The 24752-nt window shown below is 57.2% G+C and overlaps 1 protein-coding gene across 4 annotated transcripts in view; it reads left to right on the forward strand.

Annotated features, from left to right (window-relative positions):
- The window catches only part of COL23A1 (collagen type XXIII alpha 1 chain), a 304308-nt gene that overhangs the window by 209827 nt on the left and 69729 nt on the right, over window positions 1–24752 (forward strand). For all 4 annotated transcript variants that reach the window (XM_045530513.1, XM_045530516.1, XM_045530515.1 and 1 more), the window contains exon 3: window positions 24552–24596. In XM_045530513.1, the coding sequence (XP_045386469.1) occupies window positions 24552–24596 (45 nt within the window). The remainder of the gene's footprint in view (window positions 1–24551; window positions 24597–24752) is intronic.

Consider the following 24752-nt stretch of genomic DNA (forward strand, 5'->3'; position numbering starts at 1 on the left):
TGGCAACGGGAACAGCAGTGCAAAGGTCCTGAGGCAGCCGGGGGCGCCTTGTGCTATGGGGCAGCACAGAGCCTGAAGTGGCTGGAGTGGGAGTGAGGGAGGCGGGCAGCCAGTGGCGAGCAGTGGGAGACAAAGTGACGACAGGCCCAGATCATCCAGTGGCTCGGACGAGAGAGGCCAGCCTGTGGTCCCTCTTCCAGCCTCCCCAGCCAGGGCCCAGAGCAAAGCTGGAGACACAGCCGTACATGGCAAAGCATTTGCCTCCTGCCCTTGTCATGTTCACATATAGATTTTGGAAACAAAATGTGGACCCCTTTGCTCAGGGCAGAAGAGCCAGACTGGGCAAGCCCTTCCTTGTAAATGCTCTGGGGCACCCGATTTGAGCAGGAGTCTTGGAGAGCGGGCACTGCCAGGGGACCTCAGGGGTGGCAAGACGCATCCAGTGCCCTGCCCGGGAGATTTCAGCTCAGGACAGTTGGAGGAAGCGATGACCCAGAACTGTCCTGGGTTCCCTGGCCAAGGGTTTTATTCTCCTTGTAAAGACCAAGCAGGGAGGGTGCTGGGCAGGGAGTCGGGAGAGGCAGCGGGCCCTACCCACCCTCAGGAGCCATGTGGCCTGGAGGAGTGACTCAGTTTCCCCATCTTCAGAATGGAGGCAGTAGAGCCAGTTGGTATGGCTGGTGTGAGGTCAGGCAATCCCTGCCTAGCAGGACGGCTGCCATTGCCAAGAGTCTGGCCTTGACTCCAGACTTCCGTCTCGGCTCCCCTGACCCGTGCACATCAGCCACGGTGACTTGATCTCACAGTTCATTCTGAAAAAAGGACGATGGTGTGACTTCCCGGATGGGCAGTGGGAGCGTCACTGAAGAAAGGCTGGCCCTGGCCCTCCCCGCCATTCCAGCGACCGGACTCCCTCATGGCACCTGGCGGGGTGGAGGAACGGCAGCCCGGTGTCTGCTGGCCATTAGCCAAGCACATGCAGCGCCGTGGGAGGGGCTCCCGTGCGCCCCTGGGCCACAGCATCTGCTTCTCCCCAGAGACCTTCAGGCCACTCCCCGACCTCTGCACCAGCCCTAGGTCTTAGCAAGACCCCAGACGACGGGCACACCTGTGCGATCTGACAAGCCCCGGCAGAGAGGCAGAGAGGCCGGGCAGGTTGAGGAGGAGCGGCCGCCATGTGGGGCTCAGACCCTTCACAGCTGGAATCAGACCGGCTGGAATCGTGGTGCTGCTCCGGGCTCCCCCCGGCCTCGCAGGCAAAGGCAGGAGCGAAAGGTCATTGCCAGGAAGACCAGCCTCTGTTACCCCTTCCGGGGCTCCTGCCCTGGGGACACCAACACAGCCCTTTGGAAGCTTGCCTGGTACGCTTGCGTGAGCGCGTGTTGGGTGATGCTCATTGCCGGTCAGACAGTGCCCTGTTCTCAGCCAAACTCTATAAAATAATTTCAGAGATTTACTCTGAGCCAAATTTGAGGACCATGACCTGGAGCCACACTCAAGGGACTCGCTGTGGCTGGGTTACAGTTTGGTTTTATACATTTCAGGGAGACAGGGGTTACAGGTAAAGTCATAAATCAATACGCGGGAGGCATACATTGGTTTGGCCCGAAAAGGTGAGCCATCTCGAAGGGCGGGGGGTGTTACAGGTTACAGGTGGGTTTAAAGACTCTTTGACTTGTAATTTGTTAACGACACGAAGCTTTGTCTAAAGGCTTGGAATATTTTAACATAGTTGCTGTTTATCAGAGATGAGCCACTGGACACATATTTGATGTGTAAGTTGAGGGCCTGCAGGTTTGTCTTGCATAGCCTTAGGCCTGTTAATGGGTTACAAAGAATGTCCCCAAGAAGGGAGGGGGCATGATCAGGCCTGTCTGACCTCCCTCCTCCTGGCAGACAATTTAATTTTAGGATATTCCTTTGGCCACGAGGGGGTCCATTCAGTCGGCTGGTGATTAGGGGGAGGGGGTGAGCCTTAAAATTTTATTTTAGTTCACAATATAATACCTGTTCTTCAGTGCTGACATGAGGCTAGCAATGGCTCCTACTTCACAGTGTTGCCGGAGCTTGGACGTGAGGATGGCCAAAGCACAGTGCCCGGTGTGGGAGGACTGCCCAGTAAGTGTCAGAGACTGAAATTCTAATACTAGTGATGTTGGTGATAGGGCAGGTGCGGTGGCTCATGCCTGTAATCCCAGCACTTTGGGAGGCCGAGGCGGGAGGATGGCTTGAGCCCAGGAGTTAGAGACCAACCTGGGCAACATAGCAAGACCTTGTCTCTACAAAAAAAAAAAAAGAAGAGAAAGAAAATTAGCCAAGCGTGGTGGCACATGTAGGGCACTGAGGTGGGAGGACGTCTTGAGCCCAGGAGTTCAAGGCTGCAGTCAACTAGATTGGGCCTCACTCAGGCCACTGCGCCTCAGCCTGGGCAACAGAGAAAGACCCTGTCTCTTAAAGAAAAAATGGATGATAAAATATAAATAAATATATTCTATGTCATGAAATAAAATATAATAATTAATTATCAAAATTATCATTATTATTTTGACTCCTCCGTGACCCCATGAACCTATTTTCATCACCAAAAACTAACGGTGAGGCCGGGCGCGGTGGCTCACGCCTGTAATCCTAGCACTCTGGGAGGCCGAGGCGGGAAGATGGCTTGAGCTCAGGAGTTCAAGACCAGCCTGAGCAAGAGTGAGGCCCTGTCTCTACTAAAAATAGAAAGGAATTATCTGGCCAACTAAAAATCTATATAGAAAAAATTAGCCGGGCATGGTGGTGCATGCCTGTAGTCCCAGCTACTCGGGAGGCTGAGGCAGGAGGATCCCTTGAGCCCAGGAGTTTGAGGTTGCTGTGAGCTAGGCTGACGCCACGGCACTCACTCTAGCCCGGGCAACAGAATGCGACTCTGTCTCAAAATAAAATAAAATAAAATAAAATAACGGTGGATTGTACGCGATGCTTTTCCGCGGAGACAGCGGGGAGCAGCTTCAGCCCTGGGCAGAGAGGAAGCCCGTGGTCCCGGGCGCCCCACGCCGTCCCCTGCGCGCCTGCCCCGCCCCGCAGAGCCATGTCCCCACACGGGGACTCTGGATCTGGAAGGAGGAGCCCACTGAGGCCGCGCCCCGCCCCCTCTCTCCGCCCCTCGGCCCGTGGGGCTCCGTGGAGAGTGGCGGTCAGCCCAGTCCGCGGAAGGGTCTCGCGGGTTTCATCGAATTCGCTCCAATTTATGGAACCAGTTTTAAAAGTGAGGAGCGGCGACGTCCGCCCTTTGCCTCCAGATGGGGGAAGGGGTGGGATCCGCGGGCGCACAGAACGCTGCGCCTCCCGTGGGCTTCGGCTCCCCGGGGGCGGCAGGGGACCGGGACGCCGGCGTGTGTCGCCCCGGCGGGGGCGCGGGCAGCGGCCCCTCCGGCCCCTCAAGACCTGTCGTCCCCGCACGTTGCTCACATTCCCTGGTGTCCTCCCCAGGCTTCCCTCCCGTGGGAAATCAAATTTCCAGATCTGCGTGATTTCTGCTTCTGCCACTCCCAGCCGCTGGCTTTGCCGGAGAAGGATTCTTATTCAACAAGTGCGAAGCCGCCCTCGGTGAAACACAGGGCTTGGAAAACCAGCTGCGCAAAAGCTGGGCTTGTTTCAGCTTTGCTCTCCCGCCCCTTCAGCCCTCTTAGGAGAGCCGGTTTCTCCCATTTTAATTTTTGTTTGTGCTTAAAAGCACCATTAAGTTAGAGATGAAGCAGATTGCTCCACCAGAAGGGAGATGAACTATTAGCTGCATTCTTTTTTTAATTATTGAAGTGAAATTCACATAGCATAAAAGCCAGTTTAATGGAACAGTTCAGTGACGTTTAGTACTTTCACAATGGTGTGCAGCCGTCACCCCTATCTAGTTCCAAAACACTTTCAGCACCCGGAAAGGGCACCCCAGACCCATTAAGCAGTTTCTCTCCTTTTCCCTCTTCTCCCCGGCAACCAGCCATCCGTGCTTCGCTCCGTGGATTTCCCTGCTCTGCATGCTGTGTATAAAGGGAATCCAGCATCATGTGGTCTCTGTGTCTGGCTCCTTTCCCTTAGCGTGCAGTTTGCAGAGCTCGTCCACGCTGTGGCACGCGTCTGCACCTCATGCCTCTGCGTGGCTGAACACCGCTCCACTGTGGGCACGGACCACACTCTCTTTATCCATCCACCAGCTGATGGCCATTTGGGTTGTTTCTACGTTTTGGTGACTGTGAATAGTGCCGCTGTGAACATCTGTGTGCAAGTGCTTGTGTAAACACTTGTTTTCAAATATTTGGAATGGACCACCTAGGGATGGACTTGCTGGGTCAGATGGTAACTCTGCATGTAGCTTTTTGAGAAACAGCTGATTCTTTTAGATGTTATTGAACAAGTGTGTGTACCAGCTTGTGCCAAGTCCTGACTTCACCTCACCCTCCTCAGAGCCCCATAACTGTGTGCCTCTCTTGGGTATTTGGTTTATTCTGCTCACGCCACAGAAGTCTTTTCCTCCTTAGCTTGTATAAGGCAAGACAAACCTCAGATGCAGACACCAAACCCAGCCACCTAAAAGTTGACGGTAGAGCAGGTGCTTAGACCGTTTGGATACAATCATTTGTGAATCATTTGGAAATCTTTGCATAGATATGATAGATTAATTGTAGTTCGAATATAGTAACTCAACACTGGCATTTGCAGAGGGCCTTAAATGTCATCGTGAGAGCTGGGACTTGACCCTGGAAGCTGTGGTCACAAAGGGGCAACACAAGCCAAACCCAGACTTGAAGGCATTGGGCCTCTGGGGTTTGTTGTTTGTTTGTTTTGGTTTTTGGCCTGCATAGTATTTTTAAAACATGAGTCAACAATTAAAAATAAGGAATGTTTCACATAAAAGTCCCAATTTCTGTCTTCTCTTGGAAAATGGAAAGATCTGGAAGTAGTCAGCTGTGGGTACACAGCAGCAGCTCCTGTTGCCAGGGCCCCGTCCCTGACGTGCCAGTCTCCCGCTCCCAGTGTCGCTCCAGCCCTGCAGTTGAGTGTCAGGCACCGTCATACAGACCAGCTCATAGTCACCAAAGGGGGAGAGGGTACTTAAGGGATCCGAAGCCCTCGGAGAACAGAGCATCCAGGGATGCTCCACACCCCCAAACCCGCCTGCGAGAGTCCTCCTGCCCGATCGGGAAGCTTCCTGGGAGCTATGGCTCAGAACCACGCTGCCGGCACCCGACTCTAGCCCATCTAACTCAACTGAGTTGGAATTGTGCTCAGATGCGTCTGAATGGTGAAATGTAAATCTCACCTGTATCCTAGCAGCAAGAAAGCAGGGAAACTGTCATCAGTGCTGGAAGGGAGGGTCTACGCCATGGGAAAGCATCCAAATACAGAGATGGGGTAAAAGGTTTGGGGCAGCCGCAAATGACTTGCACACTTCCAGCTCTGGAAAGGGGGTTGTGTCTGGGAGGTCACCAGGAGAGACCTAACCAACCACCCATCTTGCACCTGGGGTAGTCTTGGAGCAGAGACTTCACACTCCGGAGACTCCTGAGTTTCCAAGTAGTGAAAGGCATGGCTCAGAGAGAACATGACCCCCAGGCCCCCGGCAGCCTCCAAGCCCAGGATGGCTCCTGGCCGGCGCCTGGTCAGCCAGGGCTCCAGCAGCCTCCTAGGCTGTGCCCACCCTCTGGCCAAGTGGCTTTGCTGGGCTTGTGCGTGCCTACCTCCTGGCCTGGCCCTGCCGGCTGACTGCCTGGACTGCCAGTCAGGACAGCTGTGTCACTATTTCGGAACTCTTTGTTCTCTGTGTGGAATTCAGAGGAAGCCTCTGCCAGCTTAGAGACTGGGCTCAGCTATTTCCCAGCAGCTGATAACAGCTGGGATTAAAAGATGAAAAGCCCTGCAGCTGGCCCAGCTCTGCCTGAAATTGAGAAGCCCAGGGTATATGTCACGCACTCCTGTGCCCTGTGGCATCTGGGCCTGCCCCACCCCCCTAACCTGGCTGACTCTGTCCTCAGAGTCACTCCCCAGTAAGGACCCCACCCAAAGGGGACCGTCACCTGCCCTGAGGGCTGCTGATTCCTTGGGGACCGTTGACAGAGCTCTGAGAGCATGTGGCCAGAAGCTTGATATGCCAGGGCTCCCGTAAGCCTCGAGACAACTTGAGAAGGTAGGTGCTGTGTTATGCCCAGTCTGCAGATGGGGAAACTGAGTTTAGGTGGGTCACCCAGGGCAAGTGAGCGGCAGAGCCAGGATTCAGCCCAGGCCTGTTTGGCTTCAAAGCCTCCACTCTCAGTGACTACACTTTCCAATCTGGTCTGCAGGCTCTGCAACTGTCTCTGCCTGGTAAACCCAGAAGCGTCATTTCTGCCTTCCAGAAGCTTCCTTTGACACAGAGCCACCCCAAGTTGCCCGAGGCAGTATCCCAGTGGGGGGAAGGGAGCAGGAGGGAGTACAGCATGACAGGCCTCTGCTAGCTTGCGACTTGGGCAAGTCACTCTTCTTCTGTTGGGGCCTTCGCGTTCTTTCCTTTACTCAGCAGATACTTATGGGCTCCTGCCACGGGCCAGGCACGAGGAAGACAGACAGACAAGAGCTGCTCCGTTAAGAAGCTGACATTCTAGCAGGGTGGAGACACGTCAAGTAACAGCGGGTGTGACAGAGTCATTGGGGAGCCAGTCCCAGAGGGCTGTCATCGAGCGCCTCCCTGGTGAGGTGGCATTTGAGCTGAGAACTGGGTGACAGGAAGGGGCCACCCTGGAGAGGTGGCAGGGCCAACAGGGGGCCTGGGGGGCTGGGGTGGAAGAGCAGAGAGAAGGTCCGTGCGCTTCACTGGGGTGGGGGGATCTGGAATGAGGCCAGGGATGCAGCCAAGGAACAGATCTGTACCCGAGGACAGTGGAAGGCTGCAGAGGGCTGACGTGGGAAGGGGTGGGCAACACTGCACAGGGTCGCTGTGAGGCCCGAGAGCTGAACAAACCGAAGGTCAAAGCCGGTGGAGACGCAGTGCGTGGGTAGGTCGGGCCTTCATAAGTGGGTGGGGCCCCTTGGAAAATGGGCGGGAGGGTCCAGGCCCTTCTCCCACGTGGTGGGCAGCAGGACCAGGGGCCCAGGGGTCCCTGAGAAGTTTGCAGGGACCACCTCTCCCTTCTGAACTCACTCCCTCCTCAGACCCACCAGCCAGGGCAGGCTACACAGGGCCCCGCGGCGCGAGCTGTTGAGCCTTTGAGCCCTCCCTCCTTGGGTGGATGAGGTGGCCCAGGGAGGACTTCGAGGGGGCAGGTGTGACTCAGAGTTGCTAAGGGCCTGATGAGTATGGCTTTTTGGACTTCTGTTGGCTCTTGTTCTGGCCAAGGAACAGCGGTCTCTCCTGGTGGAGGCGGGGAGGCCTGAGTGCTTCTCGGGGTCTGTGGACCGGCTCCCTCCTGGCCGGCGGGGGGACCCTGGGGCTGGGTTCTGAGGGTCTGGGGCTGGGGTGGGCTCCGGGACAGCCTGCTTCCTCTGCTGGGACACGGTGGGAACTGGGGCTCCGGCCCGTTGTCTGACAAATAGCAGCTGACTGCTGGGTTCTGAATCAGACATAGCAGATTCCCATGCTGGCCGGGTCGCCCACGAAAGAAATCAGACACAGTGGTTTTCAAGGACTAGGAATACATTCATTTCAAAAATTTTGGAAATCGGTTTGGCAGTGAATTTCCTGACACTTGAAACCTGAAGTTGGCCACCTGGAGGAGGGTCTCAGCCTGACAAAGGGGCTTTGAGCACCAGGCGCTGACAGCTTGTTGGCCGGGGAGCCTGCGGTCTGACCCCAGACCCCCAGGCTCAGTCTTCAGCACTGTCTAGTCGCCTCTCAAATCCATGCTGCCCTTCCCACCACTAGGCCCTGGCCTGGGCTGGGGAGGCCTCGCCACCTCCCTCCTGTGTCACCAAGATGCCTGCCTGGCGCCCCTCCCAGCCCAGCGAATCCAAATCCCTGGGGGTGGCCTGGGAACTGCATGTTTAACAAGTGCCTGGATGAGTCTCTCCTTCGAGGACCTCTCTGATGAGATAGAGATTTGTTAGAATTGGGCTTTGCAGACATTAAGAACAGTGCTTCCCAAGCTGTGGTTCTGGGACCAGCGGTGTCAGCATCATCTGGGAATTGTTAGAATTGCAAATTCTCGAGCCCCGGAAGACCCAGAAGCTCTGGGAATGAGGCCCAGCAGTCTGTCCTGATAGCCCTTCAGGTGGCACTGATGGGGCCCAGAGCTGCTAGCGCTCGTGGCAGAGCCTGCACACATGCCATTCTTCCCGCCAGGACACGCTTCCCTCTCCCCCCCAGCCAGCTCCTGCCATCTGCCTGGCCTCGGCTCAAGCATAAGCTTCTCAGGGAAACTCTGCCCCTCCAGGGTTGTGTTCACGATCACGTAGGTCGGAGGTCCCTGAACTTCTCCCTCACAGCCGCCAGCAGTCTGTGCTTTGGCCCATCGCTGGGCTGCTGCTGTCTGCCCACTGATCTGCAGTCATGGGGAGGGGCTGTGCCTACCGTTCTTATTTTTCCAGAAAATATTGTAGGAGAGCCTTTTTCAAATTTTTATTTTGTTTTGTTTTTTTTGTTTTTTTTTTTTTTTTAGAGACAGAGCCTTGCTCTGTCACCCAAGCTGGAGTGCAGTGGCACGATCATAGCTCACTGTAACCTTGAGCCCTGCTGCCTCAGCATGCTGAGTAGCTAGGACTACAGGCATGAGCCCCCGTGCCTGGCTCCGTGCTGTGCCCACCTCACTCCCACTCTATCCCCAGGGGTTGGCACAGCACCCGATAAATAGTGGGGGTTCTGTTGGTAACTTCCACCTTCCTCCATATAACATGAATACCCTGCAACCTCTTGATTTTTCAGTTTTAGATATTGTCTATAATAGTAGAAATCCAAAGCCTTCCTTTTTTCTCGGACCTTTGCACGAAATCTGCTATTTTATTTCTGGAAGTTTTGGGATCTTCCCTTTAACCCCAGTATTCTGAAATTTCAAGATGAAGTACCTTCTCAGGGTCTACTTTCTTTCACTGAGCTGGACTCTCACAACACCAAATTTCTTGAATTATTTCTTTGATGACTTCCCCTCCAAATTTCTCTGTTCTCTCTTTCTGAAGTTTTTATTGGGCAGGGGGGGAGGCAGGATGGATAGTTCCTGGACTGATCCTGACTTCCTGGATTGATTTTCTTAACTCTTCTTTTCTATTTTCTGCATCTGTATGTCTTGTTCTACTTTCTTGGAGACTTCCCCAACCTTTCTCTCACAACTCTATTTCTAATGAAATTTTAATCTTTGTTGGCATATGTTTAATTTGCAAGGAATTTTGTGCAAATGGTTCTGAATATTCCTTTTTAATAGCATCCTCTTCTTGTTTCATGGATATAATATCCACCATTATCTCTGAGCATATTAAACAGGTTTTTTTCCAAGTTTTCTCTTTTTGAAAGGCCTATCTCTCCTGAGTGATTTTTTCCATTTGTCTTGCCTCAGTCTCTCATGTTAAAGACTTCCTCATATGTCTAGCACCTTTGGCTCATTTCTCAGAATGGAAACCTATTAATAAAAAGCTAACTTGCAGCTCCAGAGACGCTGATGGAGCTTCTTGGCTGTGGGTTCACAGGAGTGTGATCTGGCTGGGTCTTGTCTCTTGGCCTCATCAGATTCCCCGAGAAGAGCCTGCCCATCTGCTGCCTGGAAGCAGAGGACTGGCTGCCTGCGTCCTGGGAGCCACGCTGAGGAATGGCAGGCCGGGAGCGTCCGCGCTCTATGTGTGAACTTTCACTTAATGGTACTTCTTCTTCAACTGTACCTGGCATGCTGCAGTCTAGAGACTATTTTCCTCTCTCCGGAGAATAAACCCCCAGGCTCTGCCCAATTTGAGGAAAGGCAACTGTCCAGATTGGGGACAAAAAAGTAAATGTTTCAGCTTCTGCGTCCCATACAGTTTCCTCACAACTGCTCATCTCAGCCCCTGTGGAGCAGACGCAGCGTGGACAACGCATAAATGCATGGGTGTGGCTGTGTCCTGATGAAACTTTATTTACAGAAATAAGTGGTGGGACAGATTGATTTCATAGGCCATAGGTCTGCTCTGCCTGGCTGCTGCTCTGTGGTCCTGAGGACAGGGAGCGGGGCAGGCTTTCCGCCTGTGGTTTCCCGTCTTCCCTTCCGTAGCCAGAGTTGTTCCCTTTCCCGGGCCCCACGGCGCCTGCACGTCTCTCTCTGATCCCGCTTCCCAGGCTGTGCTGCACACGGCTGTTGGCTCGGTGTCCCCGCTCCTTGTGAGCTGCTCAAGGGCACCCCATGCCTGGCACAGCACCTGGCACAGAGCGGGTTGTTAGAGCATCTTTCCTGGGTGGACAGATGGCCCAAGGGATGAATGAACAAAGATTGATGGCTTGATGGATGGATGGATGGGTGAACCAGCGTGCAGGTGGATGTTTGACTGCCTGGATGAATAAAATCATTCATTCCCCAAAAGTAGGTATTGAGTAACTTTTCTATGGTGGATAAATGGATGGATGAATGACAAATTCATCACCTGATGACAATGACGTCTAATGACAAGGTGAGGGAACATGCGTGGAAGGGGAGGGAAGAGAAGGTCTTCGGGAGGGAGAAGCAGGTAGCCTGACAGGTGAATAACCAAAGAGAGGACGAACTGGACAGATGCTGTGTGGACAGCCAGCCAAGCTCACACATCCATGGCCTCCTTGGAGGCCTCAGGGCTGTGAGCAGAGGAGTCGTTCCCAAGATCCCAGTGAGCCACGGCTGGGAGAGAGAATCCACAAACATTCTCTTTCAGCCTATTTTTTTAAAAAAAAATGTTCTTTCTAAATAAACTTTGGATCCACTTCCAAGTATGTTTGGAAAAGCAGTGACGGCTTTCACGAAGGGTAAGTTATAAGTGCTTCCCTCGGAGCTGTGCTGTGGGCCGTTCGGAAATACGTGCATTCCCCGGAGCCCGAGCTGCCATGCGTAGGAGACAAGAAACATATGCCGTGTGACGGTGTCAGGCAGGCTTACTGCGAGCATATGTGCTTTGCTGTGGATGAAATATTCGGCAAGTATACCAAGAAGAGGCCCCGCCTGAAATCGAGGTCAATGAGAGTGCTCCCCCTGCTCATAAATCCTTGGGAAAAAAATGGGCCTGTCTCCCACACACATGCGGCTTATTATCTAGGGTCTCAGGGCTCTCCCTGGGGAGTGGTTAAGAGCAGTTTACTGGGGCTTGATCCACTCAGTGGTTTCCAGCAGTCCTGGCTAGAAAGAGCATGGCGGCTTGCCCTTGGTTCATAAACTGGCGTTTCCCACCGAGTAGCCATGGGGCAGGCACAGGTGCTAAACAGTAAAGAGAAGAGATCACAGGCTCTCCTTTCCCGATGCCCAGCAAAGGTCAGACCCAGACCCGAGCTGCTGATGGACCCCTGGAATCCAGAGCCTCTTTGCGTGGTCACTGGAGGCCATCCACCTTGGTCCAGTTTAGCTAGATTCTGCCTGGGCCTGGGCTGCTCAGAGGACCATGGCAAATCCAGTGTGATCCCTCCTTTGTGAAGCTTATGGTCTAGCAGGGAGACAGACAGGCAGACAACTCCATGCTGGCGCTCTAACTACTGCAGCAAGTAGATACCCCTGAAGCCAGAGTGAGCAGCCAAGAAGGCTTAGACATAAGTCCATGTCTTAGCTCGGTCTTGTAGGATGAATAGGAGTGTTCCTGACAAGAAATGTGAGAAAGGATGTTGGAGACATGAGTAACACAGCTCAGGGGGTGTGGCATGTCCCTGCCAGGTGTTTTGGCAAAAGGTGGGCCAGGAGTGACTCACGGAGGGCAAGTAGGGGTGGACAGAGCCGGCTGGAGAGGGAAAGCTAGGCCAGCCTTGCTCGGGCAGCTGTGCTCTGAGGACAGCAGGGGACCTGCAGATGCCTTTAAAGGGAAGCAGCATGATCCCATTTGTGGTCTAGAAGGACACCCGAACCACGGGGTAGAGAAGGAAAGGGAGGAGGCAAGAGAGGAAATGGTGGCCAGGGAGGAGGCGGTGACCCTGGACCCACGGAGAGGTGTTGGTGCTGGACCTGGAGGGGACAGAGGGGTGATCTGGTTCTTCCCTTCCTGTGTGGCTTTGAGCACGTTGCTGATCCTCTGGGTGCTGCAGTCCCCCTTCTGTAAAAATGGGAATAATATTAGTGCCTGCTTTGTGGGGTTGTTGTGAGGCTCATGGTCAATACACCTGGAGTGCCCAAGCGGGGCCAACACGTGGACAGCGGTGTAGAGTGGCAGCGTTGCTGCCGCTCGAATTGGACGGTGTGGCCAGCCACATCCCCACTGAGCGGCGGGTAGGTGGTGATGCTGCTCACAGACAGGGGACTCGGAGATTAGGGGGTCGGGTGGGAGAGGACTTTGGTTCAGGCCATTCACCAGCGTCCACCAGAGTTGGTGAGGAGCTTCTGTCCATCTCGTCTAATCCTGAGGCAGGACAGCAGGGTGGCCCAGAGCAGCAGGGTGGCCGAGCCCCAGCCTTGCCTTGGGCATGCTTGGGTGGCCTCGGGCCAGGGACTTGCCCTCTCTGGGTGCAGTTTCCTCCTTGGTAGAATGAGACGTGATGGCTTCTGCCTGGGAGGGCAGCTGTGGAAATGAAATGAGCAACTTCGAGGACAGTGCTCAGAACAGCACTTGTCACCCCTCAGGAAATGCTCGCCAAAGCAGCTGTAGTGACAGCAGTAGCAGAAATGACCACTGGCTGGTGTCCCTGGGCTTTGCGAACTCACAACTGTAGCCTCTCTGAGCACACAAAAGACACCATGGCACAGTGAAGTAGTGCATGAGGCTTGAAATACTTTCTAAGAAAGAAAATAGTATTTAAAGAGAAAATTTAAAAAACACCAATTGATTTTCAAAGTGTTCCCCCGACCAGCAGCAACAGCACATCATGGGGACTTGCTGAGCATGCAGACCCCCTGGCCCCACCGAGCCCGAAACTGGGGCTGGGAACGAGCACCCCAGCACTTTACAGAGTAACCCCAGCCCTCCTGCGACACAGGGCCTGGGTGTCTCGGGCTGCCCAGGACTCTCTGACCAGACGGTGGCTTCTGAATAGATCGAGAGACCCCACACTGTTCCATTTCTTTTTCTTAAAAGAAAAGAAAAGGCAAGTGCTTGGAATTGGACACAGCTGGGTTTGAATCCCAGCTCTGCCACACACCAGTGACATGTCTTGGGACATGTCACTTCTCTGTGAGCCTCTTTTGCTTCATCTGCAAAGTAGGGTTGCTGCCACCTCCCTGGCAGGGCCACAAGCGAGCAATCAGGTGAGCAGACACCTGGACGACCCCAGCACAGGGCACAGCACACGGACGATCCCCAGGTGGAAGCCGCCTTCCTCGATTCCCGCAGCGTTCCGGCGCCCTGCCCCAGGGAGAGAGCCTTTCCAGAGAGCTCTGGAAACAGCCAAGGTGTCAGTGGCATCTCCCTATTGCAGAGGCCTGAGCTCGAGCTGTATGCAGGACCTGGGGACTACAGGATGGAGCCACTGCTCTCCACAGTGGGCTCCCAGCTCTCTGGGCGATGCCCCCACAGCCCCTGCCCAGGAAGCACCTTTCAGAGTTGGCCCAGCCCCACCCAGAGCAGCACAGGACAAAGGAGCCACTTGTGTCCGGAGGCACCTGGGGCTCTCTGACCAGACTGTGGCGTGGGAACTGATGGGAGACAGCCCCAGGCAGTTCCTAGGGGCAACACAGAGCAGAGCCCTTGGGGGGCTGGGGATCAGAGCAGGGATCACTTGCCACAGGGCCCCTTGTGGGGAAGTGAAATGTGTCTGGGACAGACAAGAGCTCAGGACCACAGACACTCCCTGAGCATCCACTGTCTGCCATGCCCCAGAGGCGGGCCAGCCAGGGCCCTGCCCTCCAGGACCACAGAGCCTGGCGGGGCCTGGGTGGGTGTGGCGGATCCTGGTGACTGCACACCGCCGGCCTGCCCACACCCCTTGCCCTGCTCAGGTCCACGCCCTGCCCACCAGCACCTCCCCCACTCTGGCAGCATCACGCGCCGTCCCGTCCTCCACCCTGGAACAGGCCGGTTTCCGAGCCCTGGGAAGGGCCCTGCAGACAGAGGGTAGCCTAGTAAGGGCTTGGGTGCCCCTGAGCTGTCAGCGATGGCACATCCTCCAGTGTCCCCACCGGGGGCACTGCCCGCCAAGCTCTCAGCCTGTCCCCACCCCGCCTTCCCACGGCGCCATCATGGCTTACGCCTCCATGGACGGATGTTCCTGGCCCGTGGAACCCAGGGGCAGCACTGACCCAACTCGGGGTCCCTAGTGCCTACAGGGCCTCCAGTGGTTGTCCCTGGAATGAGCACATGTGTGACAGACCTTGGCGCTGGGTGTCCATTCCCATTTTGAGGCTGAGGAAACGGAAGGTGTGAGAAGTTAAATGTCCTGGGTTATCTCCACTCCTCCTCACACGACCCTGAGAAATGGCGTCAGCGCCTCCACCTTGCAGGTGAGGGGCAGGGGCTCCCAGGCTGGAAAGGGCTCCCTCCAGCCCGGTACCACAGGAAGCAGAATTTCCAGCCCTCCAGCCCGGTACCACAGGAAGCAGAATTTCCAGCGCACAAATATGGATCTTTCCCCTTGGAAAACAGGCTTTGTGACAGTAGGGACCCTGCCTCTCTTGTCCACAAAGGTTCGGATGAAGATGATCTTTTGAGCTCCCTGCCCTTCCTCGGCAGCTCAGAAGGCACAGTCCTGCCAGGCAGGGTCCCCGACCCCAGAAACACTGAGAGGGAGGGAAGGACGGCCAGCTTCTCCCAAGGGGCACCGGGAACGAAGAGGGATCCCAGACACAGGAAAAATCTCTTTTCTGCTGGAAAGAAAAAATACTGCCCCACTAACCGTAGAAATATGGTCCTAGATATACACCCTAAAGAGTCCAAAGCAGGGGCTCAAACAGATACTTGCCCACCAGTGTCCACTGCAGCATCAGCAAGAGGAGGGAGCAGACCAAGGTTCCCCCCCCCCCCCCCCCGAGATGAGTGGATGAGCAACCCGCGGGCTGTCCGCGCCGTGGAAGAGCCCGAGAAGGAATGGAGGCACCGGGAGACATCATGCTAAGTGGAAGAAGCCAGTGGAAATGACAAGCGCTGTAGGAGTCCACGCACGTGAGACACCTGGACACCTGGAAGAGGCAAATTCATAGAAAATAGAAGAGGCGTCACCAAGGACGGGGGGGTGCAGGATTGCTCAGTGCGCCGGTCCCCAGCTTTCCGGCCCCAGAGACCAGCTTCATGGAAGACAATGTTTCCGCAGAGTTGGGTCGGGGGAGGCGGAGCTCGGGCAGCGTTAGGGGGGGGGGGAGCGGCTGTAAACGCGGAGGAAGCGTCCCCGGCTGACGCCACTCACCTTCCCGCGGGGGTGGGGCGAGGCGGAGCTCGCACGGCGGGTCCACTGTGCCCAGGCTTAGTGGACAACCAATAGCGGAGTTTCTGCTTGGGGTGATAAGAAACTTCTGGAACTGGATAGAGGTGATGGGCACACATGCACGTCTTGTGAATATACTTAATGCCGCTGAACTGGCAAATTTTTTGTTTTATATAATATTTTACCACCATTTTTAAAATTAACATAATATGATCTATACATACAATGAAATATTACTCAGTCTTAGAAAGGAAGGAAATCCTGACACAGCTACAACATGGATGGACCGTGAGGACATTACGCTAAGTGAAATAAGCCCATCACAGAAAGACAAATCCTGCGTGATTCTGCTTTCATAGGTTTTTCAAGTAATCAAACTCCTAAAAACAGAAAATAGAATGGTGGTTGCCAGGGGCTGGGGGAAGAGAGGATGGGAAGGTGTTGTTTAATGAGTACAGAATTTCAGTTTTGCGAGATGAGAAGAGTTCTGGAGATGTTTGATAATGATGGTTGCACAAAAATGTGAATGTACAGCACGTAAAACCACTGAACTGTATACTTCAAAGTGGTAAAGATGGTGATTTATTATGTTATGTATTTTACCACGATTATTTAAAAATTTAAAAATGTACTATACCAAAAACCATTGGGTGAACAGTAAGGTGTGTGAATCGTATCTTAATAAAGCTGTTTAAAAGATGCTGCTGCCCCACACCCAGCCGGACGCGCAGTGGCCGGCCCCCCCAGGGCACGGTAGGGAGCTGCAGCGTGCGGGGAGGGCAGGCCCAGCTCTGCTCGAGACCTCCGCGTGCTGAAGGGCAGGGAGCTGCTGCCCCAGAGGGAGCCCCCCCCCCGCCCCCGCCGCGAGGCAGGCAGGTGCCAGGCAACGGGGACCCAGCTTGACAGCGGAAGCCTGGTCCTCAGCCCTGGCCCTCCAGGTCAAGAAAAACAAGTTATGAATCACTCAAGGGCCCCTGGGTGTGTGTTTCCACAACGCAGGGAAACTGGGCAGGGCCTAGTGGCCTCACAGGCTGGCACCTGGGAGCAGCCCCTCTGGGACCCCAGAATCTTTCCCCTCACCCTCTGGCTCCTCCAAGGCCATGGTCTGCAGAGCTGCACTGCTGGCGTGGCCGCTGCGGACCTCAGAGGGGCCCAGGAAACTTCTCAGTCCTGGGAAAACCAGCACAGCTGGTCGCCCTAGTACCCACTCAAGCTCCCCGGAGTTCCCGGGATGTGGGATTTAAAGCATGCTAGGCCCTGCTGGAGTGTGTGCCCCGCCCCGGGAGAGCACTGTTCTCCTGTCCCAAGAGCTGAGTTCCAAGTCCGGGGTCCACAGCAGTCAGATCAACTCGGAGCAGGTGGTACATGCCGAGCGGCCAGCTATTCCCTGAGTGTGCATCCTAAATCCATGCCCCCGCCACACTGGCCGCTGCTCCAGCCTCCAGCTTTCCACTCTCACTTGCCCATTCTAGAACCTTCTGAGCGGGATAGGGTGGGACTTTTAGCATGCAAGTTGTGAGGAATTCTCATGGAAACCTCACATGAATGACCTTTTAAGCTCAAAAGAAATAAAAATAAAAACCTTTTCATTCTCTGAAAACAATAAATCCTGGTCTTCATTAAGTTCAGAGGAATCCATCGGCCCATGTGTCAGTGATTAAGGCTTTGGGGTGAACGGAGAGTTGAGGAATTTGGTGTCCTTGGGGTGTGCTGGTTTACATGCGCCTCTCTGGGGCCTGTTTCACAGCAGGAAACAGAATCCCAGGACATGCCGGGTGGCTCTGGGGAAGCTCCTTTGCACTAGCACGGATCTAGGGCAGACCAAGCCCAGAGCCACAGACCGCCTGCCCGTGCAGCAGGGACCGTCACCCCGAGCCTCCCAACCACCACCCGCCGTCAGCATCGGCACCTGGCCTGCTGTGTAGCCGATACCTTCCTTCTCCTGCATGCAGGCTCTTTCAGACATGGGGGTTAACCTGACACTTGAGAGCCCCTTTCTGGAGCCCCCCCACCTCCCCTTCTTGTCGGGGCCTGCTGGCTGCTCAGACCTCCAGAGACGGCCTCATGGCCTTGAGGCCCTGCAGGAGGGCAGAGTCCTGGTCGCTCGGCATTCCGGGGGCTTTTCACTCTCCCCACTGGACTGCTCAGACCTCCCTTCAGCTGCCTGAGCTGAAGGGGGTGGGGACAGGGCACTGCCAAGTCTGAGAAATGGCTGTCACTTGGCTTCTGCAGCGTGGGGCACCCGCCAGCCTTATGTCTGCCAATCAAAAGGAGACCTCGGGCAGTTCCTCTCCCTTTAAGTCTGCTGTGAGGCACGGAGGGCTGGGGGCTTTCAAAGAGGAGAGCCTCTGGAAAACGTGAGCGCTGTCCTGGGCCCCACACATCTGCCCCTGGGAGCACCGCCAGGAGCCCAGCCACTCTGACCTGGAAACCCTCCCCGCCCTCGTCCCCTTTGCCCACGTTCTGGTTCCTTCCAGGTCCTTCCTGCTGGACCCTCTGGATGGGGCATTCCACTTTTAGCTCTGGTGCCTAAACTGCCGTCCATCACCCTGGAAAAGAGGAACCCAGGAGGCAGTGCTGGTGCAGGCAAGAGCCCTGGCTCCTGGCCAGCTCTGAGACTCGGACAGGTCACCTCACCTTTGGGCCTCAGTTTTCCTACCTGTAAATGGGCCTGTCATCTACATCTCAGAGCTCCTGGAAAGATGAAAGAGATAGCAAAAGCCCCCGCACGTGGCAGGACTCTGCATGTGACAGTGGGTGCTCCGCCCCCAGCAGGCTGGCCGCCCCCCACCACGGCCCCCGGGAGATGGCTCCTGGCTCTCCAGAGAACATGATGTGGTCGAACTTCGACAAAGCTGGGGGCCACCAGTGTGCGTAGTGGGTCTGGACTCCTTAATCCCATTTCAGATGCTTTGGTAAAGCTGCTCCTGACTCGAGGGGGAGGAGCCAGCCAGAGGACCCCTGAGGGCGTGCCAGCCGGGGCCGCGGAGGACCCCTGAGGGCGTGCCAGCCGGGGCCGCGGAGGACCCCTGAGGGCGTGCCAGCCGGGGCCGCGGAGGACGCCTGAGGGCGTGCCAGCCGGGGCCGCGGAGGGCCCTGAGGGCGTGCCAGCCGGGGCCGCGGAGGGCCCTGAGGGCGTGCCAGCCGGGGCCGCGGAGGGCCCTGAGGACGTGCCAGCCGGGGCCGCGGAGGGCCCTGAGGACGTGCCAGCCGGGGCCGCGGAGGGCCCTGAGGGCGTGCCAGCCGGGCCGCGGAGGACGCCTGAGGGCGTGCCAGCCGGGGCCGCGGAGGACGCCTGAGGGCGTGCCAGCCGGGGCCGCGGAGGACCCCTGAGGGCGTGCCAGCCGGGCCACAGAGGGCCCTGAGGGCGTGCCAGCCGGGGCCGCAGAGGACCCCTGAGGGCGTGCCAGCCGGGGCCGCGGAGGGCCCCTGAGGGCGTGCCAGCCGGGGCCGCGGAGGGCCCTGAGGGCGTGCCAGCCGGGGCCGCGGAGGGCCCTGAGGGCGTGCCAGCCGGGGCGCAGAGGACCCCTGAGGGCGTGCCAGCCGGGACCGCGGAGGACCCCTGAGGGCGTGCCAGCCGGGACCGCGGAGGGCCCTGAGGGCGTGCCAGCCGGGGCCGCGGGGGCCCCCTGAGGGCGTGCCAGCCGGGGCCGCGGAGGGCCCTGAGGGCGTGCCAGCCAGGGCCGCGGGGGACCCCTGAGGGCGTGCCAGCCGGGGCCGCAGCCGTGTGGGTCTGCACATTAATTAGATGTTTAGTTCACCGACCTCTGAGAGCCATCCCTGGGCACCTTCTATTTTGTGTGGCTCCCAGTGTATTAAAACAGATAAATAACAAATGCCAAGCAGTGGATATAAAGTCGTCTTGTCTTAACTGCTCGCCACTGGCAAGTATCTTCTCTGGCGGGAGGCAGCGCCCGCGTCGAGAGCGGCTCTTGGTCCAGACTGCAGGGCTCCACTCGCTGCAGCGTGCATGCCGCCTCAGGGCTCTGCGCCGTGCCTGCTCCAGGGACCTCACACAGGTGGGACCACTCAGCACGGGTCCCTTTGTGCCTGGCTCACTTCACTTAGCACAATGTCCTCGAGGTTCATCCACGTGGGAGCATGCGTCAGAATTTCCTTCCTTTTTAAGGCTGAATCATATCCCACTGTATAGACACACATTTTGTTTATTCACTCTTCTGTCCGTGGACACTGGGTTGCCTTCCCCTTTTGCTGTTGTGTCTGGGAGCATTTCTTGACTTCTCTGAGTCTCAGATCCCCCAATATACAGGGAGAATAGAATAGAGAAAGACTCAAGCATTTTATAGAACTGTCACATAGACTGCATTAGATAAATTGCGCCGAAGTCCCTGTGCTCAGGGCTGGCAGGAGGGAGAACCGGGGTCAGGGCCGAGGACCAGACAGGAGCCCACTGGAAGCAGTCAGACGGCCACAGCGAAGGGGGCCTGGCAGGCTGTGTCCCGCACGGCCCGCTGGGGTAAGGTGGCCCTGATTTGTGAGCAGACAGCAAAAGGGCAAGCGTTGCTGGAAGGGATGCCCTCGGGGAGGCAGGTGCCAGGGGGCCTAGGGGAGACCACTGCTTCCAGCACCAACTCCTCACTGCTCAGAACTCAGAGGAAACCTGTCGGGGTTCCGGGCCCCTCTTTGGAGTTGGTCAATGGCATGAGTTCTCCACCCCAACCAGAGGTGAGATTTTTATAAGTTAGAAATTGTCCCATTTTGTCTGGCCTGGAACAGAGTGTGAGAAAGCCACACACCTCCCTGGGGTGGTGGTTCAACGTGCAGGTGGCCATCACAGGTGTCCGGGGTCATTTCACAGCGAGCTGGAGCCCTTGCTGGCCAGCGCTGTGCCTGAAACCTCGGACTTCCGTTGAGAAATCCCGTTCCTAGGCTGCTCAGCCTCCAAAGCCTGATCCTGAGGCTTGCAGACAGGCAGCGACTAGGACAGGAAAAAGCCCCAGGCTTTCCAGGGGGCTGACCTTGCCCTTGTCCGCTCAGCATCAGGGCGTCGCTGAAGGCCCAGTCAGCGTCAACCCTGCCCACACAGTTACTGAACTCACATCAAGGCCCCAGATTCTAATGGCCTGGGGGTCCCTCCAGCCAGTGATTTCTTGGGGTCCCAAATAGGCACCCTTTTTATGCTCCAAGCAGCTGTCTGCTCATCTGTTTAACAGTTCTGCAAGGCAGGTGTAGTTACCAATACCCCCAAAGCCTTATGGGTAGGGAACCTATGGTTCAGAGAGGCTGAGTAACTTGCTCAGAGTAAATAGCCTCCCTCTCAGGTCTGCTTGCCTCTTGCTCTGGTACCCCTTGTTGCCTATAGCCTCTGGAAGGCAGCTTTGCAGATGCCACTAGGGCAACAGCCACTGTGAAATACAAGTGTCCCCACAATGGCCAACCCCTGATCCAGAGCTGTGTGGCTCCCACACAGAGTTGGGGACAATGGCCTCTCCCAGCCCAAGCTGGCCTTCATCGCCAGACTTTCTGGCTGACATAGTTTTCCAGCAGCATCCTTGGGCAAAACCTGCCCAAACCTTGCAGCCTCAGTTTCCCCATCTGTGCCTGAACAGGTTGATCAAGCCAGACTCTCAGGTGCCTTCCTGAGTGTCTGAGTCTGTGGCAGCAGCAGGAGAAGTTCTACGTGTAGAAAGGAAAGAAAAGAACAAAACCAACAAGGAGGAAACTCCGGGGCAAACCACCAGGCCGGGGGTTTACTTGTCCGCAGCCAGGTCTTAGCTGTAGCCAGGCTGCCCCACTCTCCCAGGATGCCGGGGCAGTGTGCTCCAGGCCTGGCCCCGATGCCCTGGGGCAAAGCCAGCCTGGCAGAGGGGCTGCAGTCCCAGGGGCATGGCCTCCCCAGTGGCCGAGGCTGCCTGCCGGTGGTCCGGCGTGCAGGGCACAACTGTCCTCAAACCTCAGGAGCCACACACTGATTGTGAAGGGCTCCCAAAGGCACCGGCAATATGGCCTCACGCAGGCCTTTTCACCTGGCTTAGCCTCAGAGCGCTCGTCTGTGCGGGAGACATGAGTGCCTTCTTCACACGCCTGCCAGGGAGCAGATGAGCCTGGGGATGCGCAGCGGGAGACCTGAAGCCAAAAGGACCCGAGCTGATGTCCCCTGGATGAGATAGTAGCTGCTACGGCCGGGTGGCGGCCCACAGCGGGCTCTCAGCACCCGGTGGTCTAGAAACGCATGAAGGCCGTCCTTCCTGTCCTCCCCACCTGCAGCTCCCGCCGTCCGGTCCTCACGTGTGCTTGGCTTCCCTGTTTGCAAAGCAGCAGAGCGGGAGCCCAGCCACTCCCTCCCGCGCCTCTCCGCCTGTCTGCCTGCAGTGCCGGTGCCAAGGGAGGAAGGCGAAGGCTCTCCTGTCTCATCGGCCTGTGCCCGCCAAGCCGGGCGGCCCTGCGTCTCTTCTAAGCCCTGAATCTTGTTGGACTTGACGGTGTTTTCAGAGAATGCCAGGAAACGGTGAGGAGAACCGAGGCCTCCTTGCCCACCCAACCCTCCTTCCCTTAGCAGATGTCACCTGGGCCCGCCTTACGCTGGGAGCTGGGGACGCAGCACAAGACGCAGGCTGCACACTGCAGCAAGCTGCCCTCCGCCAGGAGGGAGAATGGAGCGCGGGAGAAAGAGGCAGAGACGGGATCGGGGGGCGTTTGCCGAGGCCAAGGACGGAGGGGCCTAGGCTGGGGGGCGCAGAGGACCAGACAGGGCGACTCCCAGGCCGTGTCTGCCTTGGCTGCCTGGGTGCTGGTGGTGCCCGCACACAGGGGACCAGGGAGCCTCGCAGGAGGTGGGGGACAGGTGGGAAACCGGGAGGTGCGCTCGGTTTGGGAGTGCTGCCTGCCGGCGCAGTTGGACGCTGGAGAACAACGTTCAGAATCAAGGGTAGACCAGCTGTCCCCAGCACCGCGCCTGGTTTGCATCCACGCAGGAAGGTGTTTGTGGGCAGCCACCTTCCCTGTCCTCACGCAGGCCCTGTCAGGTGGCTGTCACAACCAGCCTGCCAGGCCTGCAGGGGCTTCCCGCAAAGGCCCTGGGAGGTGGGGCGTCTCACCCACCTGGGCATCTGCCGCCCTCCTAGTGCCCTGCCCCATCGGGCCCTCGGCCTGACCGCGCCACCCCGGAGAGCCACCCAGACTAATCCATTAGTTCAGCCACCTCGGCAAAGGCAAAGCCTTCATCTGGCTGGAGTTACCCAGACTGAGGGTTTTAGTCATACCCAGTAATGATCGTCGGAAACCCACAGTGCCGGTTTAGCCGCGGGTCCAGCAGAGCCTGCCTTATTCTCCCACCCTCGGCCCCTGCCCCGCCATGTCCCACCCTCGGCCTGAGGCCCCGGCCAAGCGGCTGTGTCGCGCCAGCCACGGCCTCTGTGGCCCTGCAGGGGCCCCGGAGCTTCCCTCCCACACCTGGAGGAGCGCAGTGCTGTGTGTGCCGGTGGTGTTCCTGCGCCCACGCCCCCGCTTACCCTGAAAACAGATGTGCCCAGAGAGGAGAAAAGGCCACCGAGGCTGCTGACCAGCCCCCCAGACATGGGGGATTAGTTAACAACTAGAGCTCGGTTATCCCGTGTGACCAGCTCCAGAAGGTTCTGAGGCACTGTCGGCCCCACATGGGGAGCTGGGAGGAGATCAAGGCAGGTATTTTGGCCACGAGGGGCCTGAGATGCCGGGGAGGGGCCCACGGGGAGGTGCCGGGAGGCAGTTGGCAGCGAGTGAGCTCTGCGTGCTGTGGGTCTGAAGAGCTGCCGGCTGCTATGGGGTGCGGGAGCCTCGGCCTCGCCGCGTCTACACGGCCCCTGGGCATTCCCAGCACAAGCCCCAGACTCGAGGTCTGCGTCCAGGATGGGGGACATGAAGGGCTATGTTGCTGGCATGGATTTTTGCTCTCAGAACTCAGGGGTGTGAGAAGTAGCATGTTTTTAATTTTTAAATTTTATGTAACCACCCTGACCTCAAGCCCCCAGTCCACAAGGCTGGCAAGAAATTCATTCTCACCTCACCCCCAGGCCTGCAAAGTTTTCAGTTTCTGATGTAGCATTGAGGCGCCCCTCCCTATCCAGGGAACCCCCTTAACAAAGTCGGGAAGCTTCTCCCACCCTGGGCTGCTTTTCCGCCTCGTGTCAAGCGCTGGGCAGGGGTGTGCAAACGGGCCTGGCCACCCGCCTGGGCATGGGAGGAGGAGAAGGGAAACACACGAAGTCCTCCGCGAGCCATCCCCCCTCAGCCCTGGTTCCCGGCCAGTCTCCTCCTCGTGGCTGTTCTGGGAATTCTTGAGGGGTTTTGAGGTTGACTTTTGCAGGAAAGGGCAGTGGCTTCTAATATGGTCACGGCCTCTGTCACCTCCGGTCCTCAGACCACTTCCATGGTGCGATGAAGGCTTGGACCTCTGACCCAGAGCCCTCTTCTTCCTCAGTGTCGCAATCACTCGGGTCTCAGGGACTGGCGTGGGCGGAGGGCTGGATGCGGGCGGTGGTCTGATCAGCATCCAAACAGCCTTGCGACGTGGGGCTGGAGGGCAGGCACAGAGAGTGGCGGCGTGCAGTGACCTGCAAGCGTCGGAGCAGCTCCTGGGCAGTGGGGAAGGCGGTGCTGAAGGCTCCAGAACAGCAGGTGGATCACATGGTGCCTGTCGTGACGGAAATGTAGCATTTGAGATGCCAGGACAGCGTCTTTATTGTGTTGGCTTTGTCCTTTCAGTTTAGCGAGTATGAAAAAGCGTTTGTCGGGGCTTTTGTAAGGTAACTCCCACCCTTACTTTTCTCCCAAGTCTGACATTCCTCAGCTGCGAACGCTTCGGGCTCAAGAGTCTCCCGTAGTGAATCTGTTTGAGCGGGGGAGGGCTCACGGGTGAAGCCCTGAACAGGTGACAAGTGGCCTGTGAGGGCTGAGGAGTGCAGCCACCGCCTGGGGTGGCAGGAGCTTGGAGGGACAGGGCGAGGTGGCACAGAAGGAAGGGGTCTCCCATTGGTCGCCCCCAGACAGCCTCGGGCAGCTGCTCCCAGGAAGCTGTCGCGGTGCCGGTGGGTGGGGGGCTGCGTAAGCCCCTGTGCAGGGGAGCCGCACCCTCGCGCTCTGCCAAGCCCGCTGACTTCCCTTCTCAACGGATCCATCCTTCTTTCCTCTTTAGGGCCCCCCGGACGTCGCGGCAAGCCTGGGAGAAGAGGCGACCCTGGTGAGTCCCAGTTTTCCAGTTCCTGGCCCAGGCTTGGATCTCGCTGGGGCCTGGCCCAGACACCCTCTCCCCACCCTCGGTCACAGCCCTCGGTCCCGGCCTGGCTTCCCCCCCTTCCAATTCCAGCCACCGTTTCCAGAGGCCACAGTGCCCAGT

The sequence above is a fragment of the Lemur catta genome, chromosome 18, assembly GCF_020740605.2.
Source record: "Lemur catta isolate mLemCat1 chromosome 18, mLemCat1.pri, whole genome shotgun sequence".
NCBI classification, from domain to species: domain Eukaryota; kingdom Metazoa; phylum Chordata; class Mammalia; order Primates; family Lemuridae; genus Lemur; species Lemur catta.